Genomic DNA, 26,601 nt, shown 5'->3' on the forward strand with positions numbered 1-26,601 from the left:
TTCCTGTAATGTATGGTCATGCTACGACAGGTGATAGAGTGGAATCGTTTGATGTTTGGGTTACTTCCAGCCTCAATATAAAGCTCTTTGATAGGTACTTCGTGTTTCTTATAATTAATTTTAACAAGTAAAGGCGACAAAAAACCTTGATTTCCCGTATTCAGATAAAACATCTAACTCAGAGTCCATTTAAGACTCTATCGTTGATTGGTTGGTTTGTTGTCTAACGCCACGCTCAGCAATATTCCAGCTGTTTGGACTCGGTCTGTAAATAATCGAGTCTGGACCAGACAATCCAGTGATCAACATCATAAGCATCGATCTACACAATTGGGATACGATGACATGTGTCAACCAAGTCAGAGAGCCTGACACCCCGATCCCGTTAGTCGACTCTTATGACTGTATGAGGAACATGTCTTTATGAATCAGAATAAAACAGTGATGGTACTGGGTATTCGGCCGAAGGTAAGCGTTTCCTGATGTACCACTGACACCCGTCACCAACACTTGCAAAACCAAGTCAATTGTTCATCTAAAAAAGAGCAGCAACACGGAGCCGTATCAGGGAATCTCATCTGACATCATCTTCGTCATTGATGTGTCAGTTTGGGAAATGTCTGCCCAAAACACTTGTTAAACTGATCAAACAACATCAGTTACGTATAGAAACTGGAAGGTATTATAATATAGATAGAAATGATAGATTATGTTTACAGTGCGATGAAGGTTTTATTGAGGATGAATACCATCTTCTCCTCGTGTGTTCCAAATTCCAACAGCTCCGCTTGAACCATTTACCTAAAATCTATTGTATCAACCCAAATAAAGCCAAATTCAAACTCCTCATGTCATCATCAGATTGTAAACTTATAAATAACTTAGCTAGCTTTATCTATCATGCAATGTATCTAAGATGTTAAAAATTATTAATCTATACTGTACACACCATGTAAATGTAACCTATGTAGTTATGGGCCGATGGCCTACACTTCTGTAATAAAGAATTGAAAACAACGCATGAGTTAGAGTGAGTGAGTGAGTTCAGTTTTACGCCACACTCAGCAATATTGCAGCTATATGGCGGCGGTCTGTAAATAATCGACTCCGGACCAGACAAGCATGAGTCGTGGACGTAGTATACAAGGTTGTACCAGTCCTCAAAAATTGTTAAATGTAAACACAAATCTCATCATAAGGGTCTTGTTGAGATTTTTGGTACTGTGAGTTTCTTCATTATGATCTCATACAGCTCTCTTGGTGCCATCACTGGTTTTCCGTGATCCGTTCATGTCAGTGTGGTGGGCCTTTAACGCCCAACGTGAGTGAGTTAGGTTTTACGCCGCTTTTAGCAATATCCCAGCAATATCAAGGCGGGAGACACCAGAAATGGCTTCACACATTGTGCCCATATTGGGAATCGAACCCGGGTCTTCAGCGTGACGAGCGAACGCCTTAACCACTAGGCTACCCCACCGCCCCTTAACACCCAACGGAATCTGATTCGACAGATAAACGAGGCCGATTATTCCCTCTCGACATTTTACGTTTAATATAGAATTTCGAGACATTTAGTGACTTTTAAAATGTTTTGGCCCTGATTACGGCTTATTCCTTGTCATTTCATCTCGAACTTTGATTTGCATGAAATAGTTTTCCTGTAATTTTGGATAGGGCTATCTAAGCTGTAATAGCCTTTCATTAGAACATTACATATTTAAGTAGATCGAATGTACTCGTTGTCCCGCTGAACCATCCTTCAACAAGATGTGATCGTCAAACTTCCATGCCCCTTCCTCCTTCGGCGCTCGTTTAAAGTATCATATGTGTGCATGAGGGATCTCTTATTCAGTCGGTCCGTTCACTGTGGAAATAATTTGCTTTCAGCTCCATCTTGAAGAAAAGATTGTAAATTGGATTCAATATTTAAACAGTCGTTAGAAAGTCTCATCTTCCGTAAGTGCCTTCTAAAGTTCAGAGTTTTCAGACTCAGACTCTCCGCAAAGGTAGGATAAATATTTATAGGCGGTATTAGTCACATGTCAAATGCCCAAGGAGAAATCGCATTTAAGATTAACACCGTGTTTCACGATAACCATTCACTCTTATTGACACTATTTCCATGCAACTATTCTTGTCTTCCGTTGTCCCACTGGGCCTCCTAACGCAAGAATCGCCATAATGTTCAACGGAGTTAATCTGTGCTATCACTTTGACACATCGTGCAAGTCGTAAAACTCCTGGCCCTGGAATGTCGTAATTACCATGATGTTGTCGCAATGGACAACGTCCGGCAGATTTCAGACTCGTTTACGGCATCAAAACGTCATAGTGTCGAAAACGGGTCCTCGTTAATGTTACCCGAAATGAGGCCCATCACCCAGGCTGGGATATTAGGGAGACTGCGTCTGATACGAGTTTGTTATCAACTTGCTGGACTGTGTAATGTTAAAATCGATAAACCAGGAAGTCTGCACATCTATATTACTTTTGAGAGATCCGTCTGGTAGTGCTCATTTACTTGCCTCTTTCTGGCGTGAATATGATCGAATCCATCGTTCGTGTGTGGTGTTTGGTGCACATGCGCGAAGTTACGTTTTCTAAGCTAACCATTGACAAAGCCAGCTATTTTGGTGTGTGTTAGTGTGAACTGTATTCTAGTTGGTGATTCTCCCTCTGAAATATGAGAGTTAATGCATTAGAGTTCTCTCTCTCTCTCTCTCTCTCTCTCTCTCTCTCTCTCTCTCTCTCTCTCTCTCTCTCTCTCTCTCTCTCTCTCTCTCTCTCTCTCTCTCTCTCTCTCTCTGTATGTCTTTGTATGTGTGCGTGCATGCGTGTGTGCGTGTGTGTGTGCCATGTACCTAAAGGTTTTCCTGTGAACCCCTGATGCTGTAGTTGCCACTTCAGGCTCGAGCGCGCACATTAAGTATCGATTACATTACATTTAACAGAACCAGGTACATTTTTATTGCTGTCGGAAAATTCGTTTCGTTTGAAGGATTAAAACAAATAAAGTGTCACAACATAACAAATCTTTTAATCTGTTATGTAGTTTCGCTTTCATAAAATAACCCTAAGTAGAATGTAGCGAGAAACATCAACATACTTTGTTTCAATTTATCCAACAACTGAAAAAGAAGATGCTTAGAGAGGTTTGTTCTCACAAACATTAAAGTCGAAAAGCCTGCAGGCAGGTGATCGCTTACTTTGAAGATACAAAAAGGAAATTTGTTTGGAGAGCTTAAAACGTGCTCGAGTGAATGTGTATTTGGTATTTATGTTTCCAAATGACTGTTTGGAAGTTAGCTTTAATATTATAGTCAACAGCCGAGAATATCCAGTTTCGATTAATCCACTATCTATAAAAGGCAAACTAGCTATGCATGGATCTTTGAAAATAGGCAAATGCATTATATACATGAATATGAAAATGTATTTTTTAACCTGAAGTGATAGGTTTTACTGACAGAAAAAAATATACGGCATTATCTTTATCAATATGTAGGCATTGACACCAGGTGGTTGCGAAAAGGGTATCCCGCTTTAACGGAAGCACCCTTCCATCACACAATTTTCTTAAAATATAAAGTGTTTGTAGGCTGACGCCGCCTCCTATGGCACTCGACGGTCTGCAAACAAACCAGACAATCAACCGATAGACCAGATAATCCACTGTTCAAAGTCGCGTTTCCTGGTATTGTTGAAACCAAAATGTCAATTTTGAAATACCCCTGATGTGTACAAGTGCAAAGATTGTGATGCTTATATTAAAAAACGTTTAAAAATATGTTCGTTTTCAGGCAGTCTTCATGTCTCGACCTAAATATGTCTTTGTAGCTGGCTTGGGTTTGTTGTTTAACACCGCACTCAGCAATATTCCAGCTGTATGGCGGCGGTCTGTAAATAATCGAGACTGGACCAGAAACTCCAGTGATCAACAGTACGAGCATCGATCTACGCAATTGGGATACGATGACATGGGTCAACCAAGTCAGCGATTCTGACCACCCGAACCCGTTAGAGCTGACTTAGCGTAACAGGTAAATGATATTGGGCGTATGGTGAAACTTTGGGACTTAGTCCACTATAAAAAAACATCGATCCATTTCAAGTAAATATAAAACGTCATCGCCAGAATTTTTCCACAGTTATAATTAAACACTTATATACAACATTAGCATGAAACAATTACATATTGATAAAGACAATGCCGTATATTTTGTCTGCCAGTAAAACATATTGATTCAGGTTATATAATATATTTTTATATTCATGTATATACCATATCTGGAATTATGTAAGAAAGTGTAGGGCTGGGCATGCAAAACAAGCGCATCGATATAAGCAACATTACCCATCAATGTTTGGAACACAAGCGCAACTATATGTGCATCGATATGTACAAGTACCACTAAATTGCAACTTAAGTGCATCCATAAGGGTTTGAGTGAGTTTAGTTTTACGCCACTTTTATCAATATGCCAGCAATATCACAGCGAGGGACACCAAAAATGGGCTTCACACATTGTACCCATGTGGGGAATCGAACCCGGGTCCCAACCGCTTTAACCACTAAGCTACCCTACCGCCGCTCATCCATAAGAGCATCAGGTGCATCTAAACTGTGTACAAACATAACGCTAATTGGCTCAAATGTTGTAAACAAGACTTCAGAGCATGCTGTTGTTGGAAGTACGTTGTCAATATCCCCCAAGGACAAAGGTAATGTGTAGCGGAATTCAAATACATTCTACAATTTCGTCTCATCTCCGTTAAACAAAAAGCAAACACATCTCTGTTTGAAGAATAAAATATTTATTATTTTCGATAATGGATTTCAAAAGTGGCATGTTGCTCTTGATAGCGGCTTTTTAGAAGGAATTATGAATACGGTGGAATTGTAAAGTTAATGTTACAATGACAGTACATGTAAACGTGGCTTTTAGACAAAAAAATATAGACACTAATAGTGTCGTGAAACATGCCGAGAATAACATGCCTTAACTCCCGGGTCAGTTGTCAGATTAAATATTAATGCCAAAACGCTAAAGTGGCATCATCCCTGGTTTTCCAGTGTTAAAGACGAGAGCACCGATGGGGCAGGTGAGGTGAGGTGAAATTGGGTATAACGTCGTGCTTGAGAATATTTCGCTCATATGACGACGTGCATGCGTGTGTATGTGTGGCTGCTTGTACTAGCCCAGACTTAAGCTGGTTTTATAGTGCTAGCCCACTGAGATACCATGCCGCAGTGAAGCATGAATACCCCACTCAGACACATTATACTGACTCCGAGCCGACCAGTCCTTGTTGTACCCATTAATGCCGAGCGCCAGGCAGGGACCAACAAGTACCATATTTTAACGTCTTTTGGTATGACGCGGCCGGGGATCGAACCCGCGACCTTCCGGTCTCCGGGCGGACGCTCTAACCACTACACCACGGAGGCGGTCCGATGGGGCAGGATACGCTCACATTTTCGCTAACACCTGATATCATCACTTTAGTAATTCATAAACACACGATAGTGATGTAGTCGAAATCTAACAACTGACTCGTCTTTTAGCAGAGATGTCTCATGAAGGTGGGGCGGTCGGGTAGCCTAGTGGTTAAAGCGTTCGCTCGTAACGCCGAAGACCCGGTTCGATTCCCCACATGGATACAGTGTGTGAAGCCCATTTCTGGCGTCCCCCGTAGTGATATGACTGGAACATTGCTAGAAGCGGCGTAAAACTAAACTCACTCACTCATTCACCTTAGTAATACTGATCCCGGTAAGCAGAACCTCGGTCACATATCGTCATGAAGTGTAACATTTAAAGTGTATGAGGGGTTATCGAGTAGTGAGCACGTTCTCAGTTTTCGTCTTATTCAAACAATGAACTTGCACATTAGTTCCCATTCGAACATAACTTCAGTCTAGCAGTCAATCGATACAGTGTGAGTCGACCAGCAACATGTCAGATCCCCTCTTGATTAACCTTGTTATTTCCATAGCCTTCCATTATCGCAGCATGCTATGCGTGATCCTTTACTGTTAATTGCCCGAGCTCCACTGAAATATATGGGAGACATGCATTAGGTTAATAACTTCATCTTCGGCAAAGAAAATTGCTTCCGGGCGAAGATGCTAAGATGCATTAGATTATTGTACTCAAAAGCAAAAGGGATTGTAAATTCGCATTTGTTTTGATGTTCTCAAAAGCGTAGCTGAAAAAATCTTTTGACAATCTGAAGATTTAAGGTCAATCGGTGTATACTTGGTTTTGGGTGTGCTGCGTGGAGTTTCTAGTTGTGTTCAATTTATTTTTTTTTAAATGGAAATACAAATTCAGATTCTGCCCAACAAAAGTAACGCTTCGCACAAATGAACGAGGGTGCCTGGAAAGTTCTGAGCCTTGTCACGGAAGATGTCGCCTCACCTTTAACAGTTTGCATGCCCAGTGAAGATCCAGGTTAGAGTTGATCTTCAGTAACACATGCTTGTCGTAAGAGGCGACTAACGGGATCGGTTGGTCAGGCTCACTGACTTGGTTGACACATGTCATCGTATCCCGACTGCCTAGATCGATGCTCATGATGTTGATCACTGGAGTGTCTGTTGATCAATGGACACATGTATTAAGTACAATGCTTTCCATGCTTACAGACTGCATTTAAACCAATTACACAACCGGGCAGCGTTTTCCTGCAGGCATATAGTGACTAGGTATTCTCTGTCTGCGGACTTCAAAAGGGGGTGAAACCCTCGAAGATCATCAAAGATCAGGAAGACCTTCAACTGCCACCACAAGGGATAATGTTGATAACATACATCTACATGACATGTCGTGGGTGATCGACATTTCGACACACGTCACATGGCTGTGCTGTAGAAAGAAAGGCAGAAAATTGATAGAAAGAAATCGAAAAAGTTTAGAACATTCTGAGGAATGAACTGAACATGACAAAGGTTTCAGCACACCGGGCTCCAAAGCACCAAACACCTGATCAGAAACGCTCCAGGTTCATTATCTAACGCGAGTTTGTTTGTTGTTTAACGCTGCACGCAGCAATATTCCAGCCATATGACGGCGCTCTGAAAACAATCGAGTCTGGACAAGACAATCCAGTGATCAACATCATAAGCATCGATCTACTCAACTGGGATACGATGGCATGTGTCAACCAAGTTAACGACCACCGGACCCCGTTAGTCGCCTTTTACGACAAGCATGGAATGCTGAAGACAAATTCTAACCATGATCTTCACGGGTATCATCACTGTAAGAATTGATGTCGTCTTGAAGCAGATGAAGCTGATATTGTTAAAAATATGTACCTATGAGTGAGTCGTGGGTTCCCTTCCATCAACCAAACAAAAGAGTCAAGTGGACCCACCCACCCCACCCCCACCCCACCCACCCCGAAGCCTGTTTCTTCATCTACAGAGTCGTGCAAAAGTATTCGGCACTTGACGTAATATCCATAGACTTACAGGTTAATTAGGTGTAGCATAAATAATTTTCATAATGTGAGGTTTGGAATTTTCCCAACTAATGACATCACATTTATCAACTTACGTATGGTTACCCAATACACAATCCCATGGGTCGCCATGTTAAAGGAGTTCACGGCACTGTACACATGTTGATTAAATTGTTGCCATTCGATGAATAAGCAACGGAAAATTAAACAGAAATTATGTGATTGTAGGTAAGATGATTCCTCACAAACGTGCAAAATTTGACTTGGATCTTACGAAAATTAAAATCATGAAAATTATTTATGCTACACTAAATTAACCTGTAAGTCTATGGAAATTACGCCAAGTGCCGAATACTTTTTGCACAACTCTGGTATATGGCCTCAGTTTCTGGCATTCCATAAGAAACCCTAATGATGTACTGTATCACTAAAAGTCAGATCATTACTGGGAAACATAGTGGCCACTACGTGAAGAAAAGTCGCTAAAGGTGACAGTGTTGGGTATCCATAGCAACAATGCATGGCTTCGAACTCATTGCACATCCTCCATATGCCACCATGTTTGGCACCGTCCGATTTTCACCTAGTCCCATTTGGTTGTTGTTTAACAAGGATGAAAACATGAAAAACAATACTCCTCTTATGGTTGGTTGGTTGTTTAACAGGATGAAAACATGAAATACAATACTCCTCTTATGGTTGGTTGGTTGTTTAACAAGGATGAAAACATGAAATACAATACTCCTCTTATGGTTGGTTGGTTGTTTAAACAAGGATGAAAACATGAAATACAATACTCCTCTTATGGTTGGTTGGTTGTTTAACAAGGATGAAAACATGAAATACAATACTCCTCTTATGGTTGGTTGGTTGTTTAACGCCGCGCTCAGCAATATTTCAGCTATATGGCGGCGGTCTATAAATAATCCAGTCTGGGCCAGACAAACCGGTGATCAGTATCATGAGCATTGGTTGATTCAATGTGGATAGGATGACGTGTCAGCCATGTCAGCGAGCCTGTCCATCCGATCCCGTTTGTCGCCTAAGGGTTGCTGAAGGTCAGTTCTAACCCGGATCTTCACGGGTTTCCGTATCCTATGTTTAAAGGAAGATCTGTCTGGCAATCATGCTGCAAATGGTAAAGTTTCCGGTAGAGGAACTAGGCACCAGGATCCAGACATTCCACCCAGAAGTGTGTGGACCTTGGCGTGTAGAAGCCATCACAATAGGCCAAGAACTTCTCAGTTACCTCTCGCTGGATTGGCGTGTCTTGTTTTGTTCCATTCCACTGTACAGCATATTTACTTAAATTACAGCAATTTAAGGTGTGATTTTGTATTTTACCTCAGAAGGCATGGAATTCCCCATATGGGTACAATGTGTGAAGCCCATTTCTGGTGTCCCCCGCCGTGATATTACTGGAATCTTGCTAGAAGCAGCGTAAGACCCTCTCAGTTACTCAACAGAAGGCATTGTAACGGGATCTTGCTGCTACCTTTGTCTGTCTTGACCTGTACTTCACCGTTCACAGATGGCTGACCAAACTGGTCACCATTATTATCCCCCGCCACGAGGTGGGAGGGGATATAGGTTTGAGCTCCGTCCGTCCGTCCGAGATGACGGAGAAAGACTTTCTCAAAAACCGTTACAGATAGGGAAAGCAAATTTGGTGTTTTCAGGACATGAATCCTTTGATAGAGTTCGAAAAAGGAAACCGTGTTACGATTCTTTCAGAGTTATGGCCCTTCTCGTGCGTTTCTTGACTTGGTGAATGTTATCCCCAGTGGGAACAGATTTTCTCAGTAACCGTTATATAAGATAGGGAAACAAAATTTGGTATGTGTTTTCAGGACATGAATGTCGTTGTGGTGTTAAAAACAGGAACCAAATAGGAATAGAACACTGTGGCGGGGATATTGATGACCATGTCTTCTTGTTAATATTTGTTTCCACTTACCAGTGAGTATATGGTACAGTTACCTTTGTTTTTGAGGATCATATTTCAAGATGTCCTGTTGGGATAAGTTAGTATCTTCCATTAGAATATGGACACACCCGAAATGTCGTCATAAAGTGTAACGTTTAATGCCATTTTCCTCGCCCAGACACCTGGTGTCTTCACTCCCCAACCAGTGATCCATTCATATTTTAAACTCCTATTCATATTTTAAACTCCTATTCATATTTTCCCTTTCACACTCAGTGGACACTGTTAAAGTTGGTTATTCTATAGCGTTGGCGACTTTTATACAGAGATTTCTCTAACCCCGATGCCTCGAGTCACCGTAGGGGAGAGCCTAGTGATAAAAGTGTCCGCTCGTCACGCCAAGGACCCGGGGTCGATTCCCCACATGGGTACAATGTGTGAAGCCCATTTCTGGTGTCCCCCACCGTGATGTTGCTGGAATATTGCTAAAAGCGGCGTGAAACCCTACTCACTCACTCACTCACTCACTCTCACACACACTTGATTCGCTGATGATGAGGTCAGCAACAAAATACGTTCATTTCGAAAGGCCATCGTGCTGTTGATCGGCACTTTTAACCTACAGTAGACTTGATAGAACCCCAGGCATCGGGTTTCTCTATTCCAGACGCAAATACAAGCTTTTTGAACTGAATAAATAAGGAGATAAACATCAATATTCGAAGAAGTTTGAACTTATGTCCTCAGTCGGTCGTTGCATTAACACGTCCAACACCCGTCACAACATTGGAGCATTGGGGTAGGCGAGTGGTTAAGGTGTTCTCTCATCACGCCAAAAACCCTGGTTCGATTATGAACATAGGTACAATATGTGAAACCTTTTTCTGGTTTCAGCAGGTAGTTATGCCAAAAGCGGCAATAACCCTTACATATTCACTCTTCGCTCTGTTATGAGCATCGATATTATTTCTCTGTTATATTTTTGTGGTCTTCTGCCAAGTAGGCATCTCTCAGCAATGCACCTGCTAAGCGTTATCCGTTCCCTTGGTGAAGGAGGAAAACCCAGAGTTGCAGGTCCTAGACGTTAACGTCTTTGGTGGAAGCCACGAGGCGTGAGACAGATAAACATAGGAATATAACCATAACTGGCAGGATTTGAACCCATCAAAATAGTTTCCTGGTATGCCTAAGTGTCACAACGCAGACAAAGTCTTCTGGCTGTAAAGTTTGCCATGATAAGTTAAGAAGACGTTTCTCCCCAGTGCATAGAACGTGCGTTAGTGGAAGGATAATTCTCCGAGATAGGTATCATCTTCTCGCAGTTCTTCAGAACGTAGTCTGAAATTGGATATGTCTTTCTAGCTTCAGGTTTGCGAAGCTAAATTAGAGCAATATAAAGTGGTACATGCTTGGTGCTGTACTCAAGCACGTTACATCATTCTCTGTAATAGTGATTGACGGCAGAGTAGCCAAGTGGTTAAAGCGTCCGCTCGTCACGCTGAAGACACGGGTTCGATTCCCCACAGGAGTGTGAAGCCCATTTCTGGTGTCCCCGCCGGGATTTTGCTGGAATATTGCTAAAAGCGGCGTAAAACTCACACACATCAATTACACACTTACGCTGTAATAGTGTGTCATTGAGGTACTCTACCATTCTTTTTTCACAAACTCTGTCACTCCCTCCTACCACACTCATTCACAAACTCTCTCATTCAACCACACTCCCGATTATTCTCTCATTCATCGTCTATCATGTATTGTCTCTCATCAAGTTCCCAGTGTATTGGGTCTCATCCAGTCCCCTAAGCACTATATCTCGTCTAGTCCACCATGCATTGTCTCTCATCAAGTTCCCAGTGTATTGGGTCTCATCCAGTCCCCTAAGCACTATATCTCGTCTAGTCCACCATGCATTGTCTCTCATTTAGTTGTCCATGTACTGTTAAGTGCGTTCTTATCTCAGTCTGACAGCGTGCGTTCGAATCCAGGATGGGACTTAACCCAAAAGGTACTAAAATGTTTACTTTATTGAGAAGGTACCCCACGTGCACACGTAACACATGCTAGGTCACGGCACCAGTGATATCTCTCTGCCCCTATCTCCTCCGCCATACACAAACTGTCGCTCCCTCAGATGCTCACAAGTCTTAGGGTTGGGTTGGAGCGGTGGGGTAACCCAGCGGTCAAAGCGTTCACTCGTCACGCCGAAGGCCCAGGTTCGATTCCCTACATTGGAACAATGTGTGAAGCCCATTTCTGGTGTCCCCCGCCGTGATATTTCCAGAATAGAGCTAAAAGCGGCGTAAAACCGAACTCACTCAGTCACTTAGGGTGGGTTTAAATCCACCCCTCCAGAAGTTGTAACAACATGTTTGTAACATGTCTGTAACGAGCTGGCATGCCGTGATATAACTGGATTACTGTTGACGAACCAAATTGCACTGGGCTACCCTCACTCACTGTAAAATAACAATTACTTCTACCACTTCAACGATATACCATCCCCTGCCCTAACAAAACTCTTTTTAACACATATTCTTTGATGTGAGTACGTTCAAGTACAATTTCTTAAAGTTGCTGTTTAACTTCCCTTTTTTCTCATGACTGAGTTAAGCCTTGGACACAATAAGCCAGAATTGTGATGGAGATAAATTTTACGCTGTTATTTTGGAATTTCTCACCTATGTAATTGTATTTCATGCTCAGCGGAAACCCTATTAAGATGGCGATAGCATTACCCGGAGCTCAACTCTCCGCCGACTTGCCGAACTTCTTTTTGTGTGATCACTACGCGGGTAAAGTCGAAAAATCGTCACGCACATAATCAAAAACGGAAAAGGATTTTAAGTACATCAACTGCTTTGAAGTACTCAAGTAACGATAACATTACAGAAATAGGTTTATCTGATTGTTATAAACCGGATTAAGTCTCAAAGCCGTGATACATCGTCACGTCGCCACGATGCTATAACACTGTAACGCTGAACGAAACTCATTCGTGTGTGAGGCACTATCTATTAATGACTGCTTACACCTTCAATCGATTTCATTTCTGGCTTAGAAGAACTGAGCCTAATTAAATTTGCCAACTTAAGTTAACGAGTGCCATTCTTGCGTGTTGGGGTTTACGGCTGAAGGGGATACATGTTTTACGTCAGTTCCGCCAGAGCGCTCTGTGGGTTTGTAAAAAAGCTGATCAACTGAGAGATGTTTCCGAAAACGGATGAAAAAAAACTTTGATGAAATGAGCTTCAATCTAATTGTGACAAAATCCTATTTGCTATATAATGTGCAATCTGGGCGTTTCGGTATAAAGTTAATAATAGCTTCGTGAAAAACACAGATCCTTCCCCGTTTAAAAATGGTATCAGGAACAATTGACATAAAATCTATTTACAAGGTTTCGTTGAGCTTTTACAGTGAATTATATCAATGTTTTTATCAAAACAAACCATCTGATTAGATTTGATCACTTGTCTGAGGTAGATTTGCTGAAAATGTGGATTAAGCTTGGTCACGTGAGAATAGCTGTTTTCTTCTCTGGACACCCTAACAGTGGAGGCGCCACGTCCCAAGAGTTGTGTTCTGTATTTAGCGTTACCAGGAGCTGCGGAACCCCGGTTCGAATCCCAGATTCGACCCGCGTGTGATGCTTGATCTTTCAGCTCCACCTCCAGTGCTACTTTTTCCACCTGGATTTGTCATCAGTGCCTTGTGTGTGTCTGTTCTTTCCCATTTGTACTTTTACCTTTTACCCGGTGTCTGTCGATGATTGATCACAATGCCCATTGTTTTTTACTTTTTGTAATACCCCAAACCAACCCCTGTCAAAGAAGTGTAGTTTGCTTGAAGGTGTGGAAGCTGCATCTCACTCACTTGCTGACGTATGACTATGCTAAATCGAACACAATATCACCCTGATTGTCACACAACATCTTTCCCATTATGGCTAACCGCCACCCTCTCATTCTCACACAAAGCTACACTCTCTTCTTCTATTTCTCATTCTTACACAAACTAGCCCATTCTTACACAAGTCTACCCTCCTCTCATTCTCACACAAGGCTACCATCTCTTCCTCACCTTCTCATTCTTACACAAAATAGTCCATTCTTACACAAGTCTACCCTCCTCTCATTCTCACACAAAGCTACAATCTCTTGTTCTATTTCTCATTCTTACACAAAATAGCCCATTCTCACACAAGGCTCCCATCTCTTCCTCACACACTATCTGTCATTCCCATTCAGACAAAAGGTCTGGCTCATTTTCGCACAAGACTACTGTTTAACTCTTATTCCTACACAACATAGTCCATTCTCACACAAAGCTACCATCCCTTCCTGACACAATATCACTCACATTCTCACACATTACCATTCCGACAAAAAGCCTGGCTCCTTTTCTCACGAGTCTACTTTCTAATCTCCAACTCTTGCACACGGCTGCTCTCTCATTCGAATTCTCTCCATGGCCAGTCTCACATTCTCACCTAGACAAACTCTTTCGTGCTTGCACAATGTCTGACTCTGACAGCACTAGCGTCTTGTGAATCGGAGCGGTGGGGTAGCCTTGTGGTTTAAGCGTTCGCTCGTCACGGCAAAGACCTGGGTTCGATTCCGCGCATGGGTACAATGTGTGAGCCCATTTCTGGTGTCCCCCGCTGAGATATTGCTGAAATATTGCTAAAAGCGGCGTAAAACCATACTCACTTACTCACTCTTGTCAAACACGTGCTTACATGCGTGCCAGCCGAGGGTGAGTGTACGAGGCGTGTGACGAGACTCTATCACGTCTTCATTTGATTAGATCGTTTATAGCGTTACAGCGGGACGCACCCTTGGCAGCTGTCTCAATTAGTCCATATCAATTCCTAATGACAATCTGCTCCTTCAGAATGTTATGGCCGTGGAGATCATTAAGAAGGAACTCAGGAGCGCTGTAAATAGATAATCATAAAAAGGAGCATTTAACGGAGCGTCATAATGACGGACTGGCAGTGCAGTGTGTTCAAGCGTGATCTCAGACCGAGGCGAATTTCCGAGGTCACACTTGCTTGACCCTTCTAATGACCCTCGGTTCAGTACACATGCGCACTACTGTCACCCCGTCTCTGAAGTGACTCACGGACTCAGTGATACCTCCTCTCAGCAAACTGAGACTGAGGGTGACTGACACACAGGATGATTAACCCGTCTTACTTCAGTACCTGTAAACCGCACCTCGCTATCCCTTTCCATTGGGTGAGTGAGTGACTTTAGTTTTACGCCGCACTCAGCTATATGGCATTCCAGTTATATGGCATCGAATCTGGACCAGACAATCCAGTGATCAACAGCACGATCATCGATCTACGCAGTTGGGATGCGATGACATGTTTCAACCAAGTCAGCGAGCCTGATCACCCGATCCTATTAGTCACCTCTTACGACAAGCATGGGTTACTGAAGATCAATTCTAACCGGGATCTTCACGGGTCCGTTCCATTGGTAAATACCAACATGAACAATGAGAAATATAACATGTGTATTTGTTTATTATCATTGATTATATTTCATCCTCGTTTATCTTCCGTCATCACTGTTCAATACGGAACTAATGGATATGGATTGTGGAGGTCGCGCATACTTGACCTTTCTAAAGACCCCTGGGTCAGTACACCTGCACTAGTGTCATCACACATTAATCCAGGATGCAAAATGGAACCTTGTTAATCCGGACTCCGAGTGAACTACATATAGGACCATTAACCCCAATTTTACTTAGCTTCAGCACGGACCTCACATTTCTTGGCATGTTGGTGAATACCAACCTGCCTAATAATAAACCCTGAAGTGTTTTTAAGCATTATTGATTTCTATTATCACTCGTCTATCTTTCTTCATCATCTGTTCAATACCGAACTGATGGATATGGATTGTGGGTGAACACAGAAGAGTTGTCTGTGGATGCATTCGATTGTCTACACATCATCAACTATTTTTTTTTAAAAACCATTTTATCTTTCCCTAATCGATTAACTCAAAGTACATTTACTTTATTTCCTGAAGAGTGATCTCTGATTACATTTTCAAGATCGAGAATTAAAACTATTTCTCAAGAATCTTTTATCAAAGTTCACCATCGATGAAGTTCTAAAAACGTGTTGAAAGAAGGATGGTTAAGCATATATAGAGGAAGTGGACGTTGATAACAGAAAAGATCTATCGGTTTCTTTTCAGTTCCGTTCATGTATGTCAGGGGCAGTACGAAAGCAGTAATGTGTGCGTTCGCTATGTTGAGGGCTAGTAATTGTATAGATAGAGGATACTAAACGATCTTCCGTGTAATGCCATTTTTATGAAACAAGTTAAAGATTTGGTATCAAACGAGTTTAATGCTAAATCTTTTACGAGTTTAATAAAAATGGTATTTCACGGAAGCGAGTTTAGTATTATGTTTATTACTCTCCAACATAAATTGATAGAAACTGCCTACGTAGTGTGATGACTCTCAGCTTTCCACGAGTCAAGCAAGGTCTAATACCATTGTGACAGAGGTATTAGCATTGGGACGTCATAACTGTAAACCATTATGACGTCATACGTCTAGCGATATTACACTAGTGTAATATTGCTGTAAAAATATTACACTGCATTTTCTTCCACGGGCGAGTAATTAAGCCTCTTTCTTGTGTCACCCGTTATGATATTGCTGAGATATTACAATCTGTGACTTAAAATCTAGATTTCTGATATTTATCTGCAAAACGCATAACAGGTGTGATACACAACGCTCCCTAAAGTGCTTCACCTTCTGTGTTTAGTAGAATGTTACTCATGTTACTATGGATGAACTTTAAATTCCAAATGCAGAACAACCTTCTCGAGCGCTATCTGTTGTGTAAATATTCATGGACATCAACTCACATCTAAATCTGATGTCTGCAAAGTCTTTCCCATGATGATTAATTTGTATCAGTCTCGAATAAATTGTTTGTAATGAAGTTTACACTACCGCTGACTATACCGGAAGCAGATCCCACATAAACTAAGTGTAGAACGCCGGACTTGGCTTTTCAGAGTTGCCTCCCTTAGAAGTATCAGAAACCTATAATATGAAACTCAGATTCGCCCTATTCCTCGATTTGTCAGCACCATACACGTCTCAGGTTTCACTTGAGTGAGTATGGTTTTACGCCGCTTCTAGCAATATTCCAGCAATATAACGGCGGGCGACACCAGAAATGGGCTTCACACATTGTACCCATGTTGGTAGTCGAACCCGGATCTTCAGCGTGACGAGCAGACGCTTTAGCCACTAGGATACCCCACCGCCCCTTCGCTCAAGTTGTGAACGTTTAACGCCTGAATCACCACGGACTTTTCTCCAAACTCCAGCTGGCACCCTCCTTGAGTGGACAGTGTCTGTCTAAATGAGGCTTTAGGGGCTAGTTCTCTTCATGTTTTCGATGTGGTGCCTTGAGTATTGGACTCGAGAAATTGGTTTGGTTCACTGATGCATATCATTATGTGAAGGAAGCGTATTGACCTTGTCCCGCTAGGATCAAAATAGTCTTTGTTTGTTTGTCATCGATAATTTAGTCGATAAATCGTTAAGAACATCAACGTCGCCATGACGTCGTTTGTGTATTTGTACCAGTTTGCTAACCCGCGACCTTCACACTGAACGATAGATCGTACAGGAGCAAAAGGGCATTATGACAGAGAGAGAGAGAGAGAGAGAGAGAGAGAGAGAGAGAGAGAGAGAGAGAGAGAGAGAGTGTGTGTGTGTGTGTGTGTGTGTGTGGTAGAGAGAGACAGACAGACAGACAGAGAGCGAGAGAGAGCAGGTAACAGGGACCCACACTGCTGATCAGTCTCTAATGCATTAACTCTCATATTTCAGAGGGAGAATCACCAAAACTACAATACAGTTCACACTAACACACACCAAAATAGCTTGCTTTGTCAATGGTTAGCTTAGAGTGGGGGGAGACAGAGAGAGAGAGAGGGGCGAGCAAGGAAAGGAGATTCACATTGCTGAGGACCTGAGGGTCATATCTATGATTCCGGAGGTGTTTGACCCGACCCCTGACATTCTAAACATCACCTGTAAATGTTAGATGCTATTTTATCTAAACCCATCTCCTCTGACTGCCCAGTCAACTCAACAGATGAATATTGACACGGTGGCAATCGTGATAATTGATCCAAGTCTCCTTTGATCTTGGAAATGAGAGAAACCGTGCAAACTGTATGCTGATGAGATTTCCACTGATTACAACGTTCTTATCGCGTCAGACCTCATGAACGTTTCATCCTGTCCACTACTTTCTGTCCGGGTTATCCCAGTGCTCTGCATGGGTTGGGCGGTATTTAGGTTCGAGACCTAAGGTGGGTGTTGTACGAAATGTCCGACTGTACTGACTCCGAGCCGACCAGTCCTTTTGTACCCATTAATGCCGAGCGCCAGGCAGGGACCAACAAATACCATATTTTAACGTCTTTTGGTATGACGCGGTCGGGGATCGAACCCGCGACCTTCCGGTCTCCGGGCGGACGCTCTAACCACTACACCACGGAGGCGGTCAGCAGTGGTAGTAGTAAAAGTAGTAGTAGTATTCATATAAATAGCTGGAACATTGCAACTTCTACCTCTACTACTATCAACACCACCATCAACACTACTACTACTACTTCTACAACTAACACTGCTACTGCTACTACTACTGCTGCTGCAACTACTACTACTACTTCTACTACTACTCACACCATAGGGAAATTAGGCACAAAAATGTTCCTCGCCCAATAAAAAAAATCAACCTGTTACTGATCGCCTATCGAAGGGCACTTCCTCCTTCGCGGAGAAAGGCCAAGTTGTGGTGATTTATTGGACGACTGTAGAGACTGACAACATCATTTACAGAGACATAAGAAAGTCAAACAAATGTAATTGTTTTCTGCCCAACAAGATGTATCTCTTTATACACGTCTTGCTATAGAATGAGTCGCGAGTCAACGTGATTGGCGGACACAGCTCCAGTACCCACCTAACAGAAAAGTATTGATGTTTTGATATTGGTGAATACTTTCTTGGCTTCCGTCGCGACTATGAAGGCCAGAGTGTCTGCAGAGCGGTGAAGGACTGCCCGGTCGCCTTTGTTTAACAGTGATTTGGTGGCCTGCTCTTTTGCCTGCTATGAGATGATCGCTCAAGGAGAGTTGGACACAGTTATTTGGCTTCAGTTGCGAGTCCAGACAATTTCTGTACCGTGCAGAAAGTAAGTTAACTCTGATAGGGCAGTTTTAAGTAACTTCATTGTTGGCCGATTTCAGGTTGTATTAAAGGTAGTCATTTAATAGTTGCAATCGCTGCCTTTTAACAACTTTTCTCAATTTTGCTAAGACCATAACATTCTTAGTTGTTATTCGTGACACTTATAACGAGGGTATGTGTGCTGAAAGGGACATTCCTGCATGAGCTTTTCAGGCCATATGTTTCCTTGGATCTCCTGGTCCTTGTTTACCGACCCGTGAAGGTCCGGGTTAAAATGAACCTTCAGCAACCCATGCTTGTCGTAAGAGGCGACTAACGGGATCGGGTGGTCAGGCTCGCTGACACAGTTGACACATGTCATCAGTTCCCAATTGCGCAGATCGATGCTCACGCTCTTGATCACTGGATTGTCTGGTCCAGACTCGATTATTTACAGACCGCCGCCATATAGCTGGAATATTGCTGCGTGCGGCGTAAAACTAATCGCACTCGCTCACTCCTTCTTTACCGCTCAATGTCTTCCTTTAAACTGTGGCGGTGGGGTAGCCAATTGGGTAAAACATTCGCTCGTCACGCCGAAGACCCGGGTTCGATTCCCCACATGGGTACAATGTGTGAAGCCCATTTCTGGTGTCCCCCGTCGTGATATTGCTGGAGTATTGCTGAAAGCGGCGTTACACCGAAGTTTACATGTAAACTGTCTTTTGTCATGGTTAGTTTTTGGTAAAATAGTGTTGACCTAAACATTTTACTGTTTGATTAATCCGATACGTTAAGAGTTTAATCAAGTTAAGTGAAATTTGAATCATGAGCTGTCAACTGCGGGAATTTCTCTACATGTGAATCATATGATGCTTGTATTTACCATGCTTACGTATCCCTTAAAGATTTGAGTAAGGCAATGTGGTTTTACGGAGGTTTCAAGTGTCGCTGCTTCTTCATCCTTAAAACGCTATTACAAACTCACGATGTCGCTACAAGTCGGATATCAGTCCCGGCGTTCCTTCAACACTCATGATGACAACATCACCGACATTCATTCAACACGTGTGACTACGTTACAACATCCGCGACGTTCACCCAAACACCCGTGACTGTGCTACAACATCACCGACATTCATTCAACACGCGTGACTACGTTACAACATCCGCGACGTTCACCCAAACACCCGTGACTGTGCTACAACATCACCGACATTTATTCAACACACGTGTTTCTGCTACATCCACAACATTTATTCAACACACACGACAAAGTCCAACGTTCACCCAAACACACGTGACTGCACTACAAGTTGTAGTACAACATCCCCGACCTATGGCCACAACAGCTATGACAAATCCTGAGTCAACCTTCTCTCTCAGACTTAAGATAAACAAGGCATGTCCTTCAAAATATTTTCGCCTCACCATCACATCGTCTAATGCGTTCATGCTCTGACTTCAAGCGAGTCTCGGAGTGTTCGCCCATCTCTCGGAGGATTCGATACAAACAAGATAATCCCCTCAAGATATTTTGATCAATTCGTACCGTCGGCACGGTGTGTACCGGTTCTCCAGCAACAATGATCTGTCTACAACACACGAGATCCGCCAGTCCTCATCACAAACGTGGAAACGTTAAATGAAGTAGGCGGCATGCTGGGGGAGATATCGTGCTCCTGATGCCGCCGCGAGCTGTGATCCCTGTAGGATCCTTTAACCGACGACTTGGACTATAACCTGCGTTATTGATGCTGTCAACGGCAGAAATTCACTGCTTGGACCAGTTTTCCGCAATCGCAATCACAAGTACAATTTTTGTCCGAGGTCAGGCTAGCATCAGGCTTGATCGAGTCAATATGTGCCGGTTGAGATAAGTGAGTGAGTTCAGTTTTACGCCGCTTTTAGCAATATTCCAGCAATATCACCGCGGGGGACACCAGAAATGGGCTTCACACATTGTGCCCATGTTTGGAATCGAACCCGCGTCTTCGGCGTGACGAGCGGATGCTTTAACCTCTAGGCTACCCAACCGCACCGTCGTTGCTATGGATACACAACGCCAGAGGCAATACTGTGAAAGTGTAATCCAAAATGTAACATATGTTATTGTCAGTGCTTACCCAGCAGATCAACAATGCTGAATATGTGATTTATTGGATTGGAAAGCTGAAATGAGTTTGAAATGTCGACGTTGAATCAACATCAGATCTCTTTAGATCAATAATTCAACATACTTTCAAATATCGAAACGCCAACGTTGATATAATGTTAGATTTAAACATGTTTCCAATATCAAACAGCCAGTGTTGACACAGTGATGATGAAATGGGTATTTTAAATGTAGCATCCTCTGATCAACCACATTTCAACAATGAATCAATGTGTCCTGGGTACCTGTTGTTTATACTGGAGACTGGATGAATTCAGTCAATTACCTTCACATGATGACTGACTGACTGACTGAGTTTGGTTTTACGCCGCTTTTAACAATATTCCAGCTACATCACGGAGGGGGAACACCAGAAATGGGCTTCACACATTGTACCCATTTGGGGATTCGAACCCGGGTCTTTGGCGTGACGAGCCAACGCTTTAACCACTAGGCTACCCCACCGCCCCTACCTTCACATGATGAGAAGAGAGTGGACTGAGTAATCCAAATGTAAAATGGTGGGCGGCATTTACATTCAAATTCCTGCCGCGCCAAAGGGACGCAACTCTCCATTACGGACTGTTGACACATGTCATCGGTTCCCAATTGCGCAGATCGATGCTCATGATGTTGACCACTGGATTGTCTGGTCCAGACTCGATTATTTACAGACCGCCGCCATATAGCTGAAATATAGCTGAGTGTGTCGTAAAACTAAACTCACTCACTCACTCACTCACTCCATTACGGACTGGTCACCTTTTCCCTCCAACAACCACACACACTTGTTTAGTGGGCCAGGGCCAAGATGTGTTTTTTGCCACGTATTCGCATTGCTTTAAATAAAGACTGAATGTTTCCAACGATATTGATTTTTATTTCAGAGACCTTGGAATGAATAACATCAGTCAACTGCCAGAAACCATCTTCCGGAAGCTGGAATCCTTGAAAGAGCTGTGAGTTGTATTATTATGTATAAATCTCACCACGAACAAACATTACTTTATTGGTAACGTGATGAAGTTTCATGATGACCTTGTTTCTAGTCTAAACAGCAAGTCGGATGCACTCTTATTTGAAAAGGACGGGTGCATCTTGTCATCACATATTCACATACATGTGCTGGATGAATTCAAATCTGCAAAGCAACTTTTTTTTCATGTCTTCAGCAAGCGTCTGAAATACAGAGGACGTACTAGATGTCCGAATGTGTGTGTGTGTGTGTGTGTGTGTGTGTGTGTGTGTGTGTGTGTGTGTGTGCGTGCGTGTGTGTATATGTGTATGTGTGCGTGTGTGCGTATGTGAGTGTGCGTGTGTGTATGCATGTGCGTATGTGTGTGTGTGCGTGTGTGTATGTGTTTGTCTGTCTGCTTGTGTTATAGTGCCAGCCCAGTGAGACGCCATGCTGCAGCTTAACGTTGATACTCAACTCACAGAATACTGACTCAAAGCCAACCATTCTGTTTTATATGGTGGCTGAAATCAGCCACCATAGTTTTATCCCCTCATTGCCGACCCTCAGGGTCAGAGATAGTACCGTCATTCAGTGACTATTGTGATACTGCCGTGGATCGAACCAACGACCTTCCGCTCTCCAAACAGACACTGCCCACTAGACCACGGAGGTCTGACAGCCAAACATCAGTAAATAACAGTATATCTGAAAAGAGGACCCATGGATGTATGTATAAGACTCAATTGGAATTGATCTTAAGCAACCCGTGCTTGTCGCAAGACGCGACTAACGGAATCTGGTCAGGCACGCTGTCCTGGTTGATGCATGTCATCGTATCCATGATGTCAACCACTTGAATGTATAGCCAAGATTCGGATAACAAAACGCAGGGTGTTTACAAAACTCCAGAAGAACATTTTAAATGGTGTTGGCGTTAAGCCTGGCGTTGTACCAGTCACGTGGGTCATTGTACGTGATACTCAGATCACCGGTTGTTTCATGCTCGCCACCGTTCGACAAGAATAGTGCTTGGAGCTGCTTAAGGCAACAATCTCATACCTTTTAGGAATTTTGTGACGGGTGGTACCAGAAGAGCATGCCATACTTACCCTTTTCGCCAACACCTGGTGTCATCTCTGAATTTAGTGATCAGTGAATATAGTTTTCCTGACTAATGCATTTTAAATGCAATGGAATCTCTCGAATATTTTAATATCGTTATGTTCGTCTTCAGCCTTCCTAATAATTCCAAGCCAAATTAGATTATAGCTCCATTGTCTATGGTGAAGCCTGCTTAAGCAAGCACCACCAAGTTCTTAGGCTCTGTCTTGGAGCATTCAGGACCTCTCCGTAGACAGTCGATATGCGGAGGCTAACGAACCTCCCCTTGACCAACGCCACATTAAACTTTCACTGCAGTATATCACTAAATTGAGTTCAAATCAGTCAAATCCAGCATACAATTGTGTTTTCAACCCTTTCTATGAACACCTGTTTCCTAATCTGCCAAGCCTGGTTCCAACACCTGGAATCAGAATTCAAACAGACATCTCTGCAGCTGAAATTGATTTCGATATCACATCACCTTACCGACTTTTGTCTTCCCCTGGCAGATGGTGAAGCCAGAGGTGGATCTTACCCTCGCTAAATTGAACAGTCCGAAAAGTGTTCTAACAGGAATACAACCAGTTACGTTCCAAATATAACACCCATAGGTCCATATTTACAGACGGATCCAAGGATGATGGCAAAGTTGCCAGTGCTACAGTCACTGGCTCCAAGACTGCCTCCTCAAGAATCCCCGACAATAGCTCCATTTTCACTGCTGAGACCAAAGCTATCTTTACAGCCTTGACAGGGGCGGATACAGCTTTTTGAGAAGGGGGTGGGGTGTGTGTGGTTGGTTTGCACACTATTGACAAAGGAGGGGTGTACACTTCATTTTCACCCGAGTTTCAATGGTCATTTAACAACCTTTCAGCACAGGGGGGCACCCCTGCAAACCCCCTCTCTGGATCCGCCTATGCTTGACCTATATAAACAACAAAGGCATTCAAACAAATTCATCATTTTTCAGATTCATAGCCTTGCCTTCAGGCACTTCAAAATGTCATTTCGAGTCACCCTTTCATCTTCGACATTTTACAACTTTACAACGATCTTTCTACAATGTCAAATCGACCTTTTCTGATTTCCAGGGCACGTAGGCATAGCCGATGCTGCAGCTAAAACAGCTGTTGACAAACCGTTATCCTCATTGCTGATCCGTATCTTCAAACCCACTATCAAAAGTTGTACTCCTTAAGACAAAGGTGGGGCGCCCAGGTGGGACGAGATAAACTTGACTAACTGAGTTGACTAACTAACTAACCAACAATCGGTTATAACTACATGGGTTGTCAGTCAAGACGTGATGAGGTCATTCTACGACGATGTCGTATTGGCCACAGTTTACTCATGACTATCTGCTTGAAACAGATGGAGATGGACCTCCTCGGTGTCTCTTGCGATGAATTGTTCACCACTATCTGCTGAAAACAGATGGAGATGGACCTCCTCAGTGTCTCTTGCGATGAAGTGTTCAGCACTATCTGCTTGAAACAGATGGAGATGGACCACCTCAGTGTCTCTTGCGATGAAGTGTTCACCACTATCTGCTTGAAACAGATGGAGATGGACCTCCTCAGGGTCTCTTGCAATGAACTGTTCACCACTATCTGCTTGAAACAGATGGAGATGGACCTCCTCGGTGTCTCTTGCGATGAAGTTTTCACCGCAATCTGCTTGAAACAGATGGAGATGGACCTCCTCGGTGTCTCTTGCGATGAAGTGTTCACCGCTATCTGCTTGAACCAGATGGAGATGGACCTCCTCGGTGTCTCTTGCGATGAAGTGTTCACCACTATCTGCTTGAAACAGATGGAGATGGAACTCCTCGGTGTCTCTTGCAATGAAGTGTTCACCACTATCTGCTTGAAACAGATGGAGATGGACCTCCTCGGTGTCTCTTGCGATGAAGTGTTCACCACTATCTGCTTGAAACAGATGGAGATGGACCTCCTCGGTGTCTCTTGCGATGAAGTGTTCACCACTATCTGCTTGAAACAGATGGAGATGGACCTCCTCGGAGTCACTTGCGATGAAGTGTTCACCACTATCTGCTTGAAACAGATGGAGATGGACCTCCTAGGTGTCTCTTGCGATGAAGTGTTCACGACTGTCTGCTTGACTGTGTGGACTTTTCAAATACAAGGCATTCACATTATGAAGGAATCAATCTCATTGTGAACAACTAACGAGATATTGGTCTTTATCATAAGCTGTGACTATGTGTACGCGTGACATTGGCTGTTTTTTTAAAATTTGGTGTTATGACTTTTCTGTTTGTAAATAATGCTGTAATAAAGAAATGTGTATTTATGAAAACGTCTTTGTACTTTGTAATTGAAGTGTGTATGAGTAACAGACTTGGACGTCGCTATACAGCTGAAACAACGTCGTTGCGTCGTAAAACTTCAACTGAACCCAACTCTGCTCAACTCAACTGAACTCAATTCCATGGGTTCTAACAAGGTTGTAACAATAACGCGTGTACGTATATTGCTTTAGCTTCCATACACAAAGTGTATGCTCAAAGCGCAAATAATGACCACCGTCAGTGGATCAGTGTGCACTACAACCCTAGACAACCCCACTACAACCCCACTACAACCCCATGGTGTTTACAACGAACACCTGCATCACTTTGGGATACCTCCTGTGTCCAGCTATCAAGATGCAATTATACAAAACGCTGTTAAAATGGCGTGAAGCAAACTTGAATCACCCATTCATATGTTCTGAGGCTGGTTCAATAGCCAAAGTGACGCAAAATCGCCACGTTAGTTGCCAGTTATAGCAAGTGGGTTCGAATCCAATACCATCCCCATTTATGATATTTGGTCTGTCACCCCCATACTCCTGCACAGTGGCAGATAATCTTTCCACCCCTAGTGAGTGAGTGAGTTTAGTTTTACGTCGCTTTTAGCAATATTGTACCCATGTGGGGAATCGAACCCGGGTCTTCGGCGTGACGAGCGAACGCTTTAACCACGGTACCCCACCGCCCCCTTTCCACCCTTTACGGACAATGATTTTAAATGAGTCATAAGCTGTTTCAAACCCGAGACCTTTGTCCTGTGATGTATCTATGATGCAGATGTATTCTTGCTGAGCACGATGCAAACTGCAGTCGTTTAATCAGATCGGTCTGCCATTTCTCATATATCCGTCACTACATCACTAAAGACCGACATATGTAACGGCCTCGTTTGACTTACAGGAAGAAATGTTTCAATAAATTTTGAAATATTGTGATGAATATTGTTTGGAAAGATATTGTCATGACTGATAACTAGCCGCATTTCGTTTTTACAATTATCGCTTTTGACTTATACCCATCAAGCATTGCTAGAATAAGCAAATATGAAGAATATACAGAGAAACCACTTTAGCAAGACTCTTTTGTACGTGTAGCATTGGGGATAATAGGAAGTTTGTTTACAGGACACTATATTTAATATCTACTGCTGCATTGATCAACAGAAATATAAAAAAGAACCCATATGTTTTTGCGAATACAAAATGGTGTTAGACGTTAAGAGTATTTGCAAATAAGTTCCGCTTTTCATGACATATTTTATGTTTTTGTCCAGGCGTCTGGCAAGCAATCACCTCAAGAAGCTCCCTCGGCGCCTCTTCCGCAACGTCCGCCACCTCCAGACGCTGTGAGTCACCTTCTACAGCCTCAACACTGATTACGTTTCCATATGGTATCACGCATATAAGTTAGAATATGTCTTGGCCATGGGCTGTTGT

The 26,601-nt window shown here is 42.9% G+C and overlaps 1 protein-coding gene across 1 annotated transcript in view; it reads left to right on the top strand.

The window, feature by feature from the left end:
• The window catches only part of LOC124256150 (leucine-rich repeat-containing G-protein coupled receptor 5-like), a 185,267-nt gene that overhangs the window by 124,925 nt on the left and 33,741 nt on the right, over positions 1-26,601 (top strand). Inside the window, exons 4-5 of the mRNA XM_046690107.1 lie at positions 21,674-21,745; positions 26,439-26,510. Coding sequence (XP_046546063.1) covers positions 21,674-21,745; positions 26,439-26,510 — 144 coding nt within the window. The remainder of the gene's footprint in view (positions 1-21,673; positions 21,746-26,438; positions 26,511-26,601) is intronic.

This window comes from Haliotis rubra, unplaced genomic scaffold (genome assembly GCF_003918875.1).
Source record: "Haliotis rubra isolate DU_JTF1 unplaced genomic scaffold, ASM391887v1 Scf62, whole genome shotgun sequence".
In the NCBI taxonomy this organism is placed as follows: Eukaryota; Metazoa; Mollusca; class Gastropoda; order Lepetellida; family Haliotidae; genus Haliotis; species Haliotis rubra.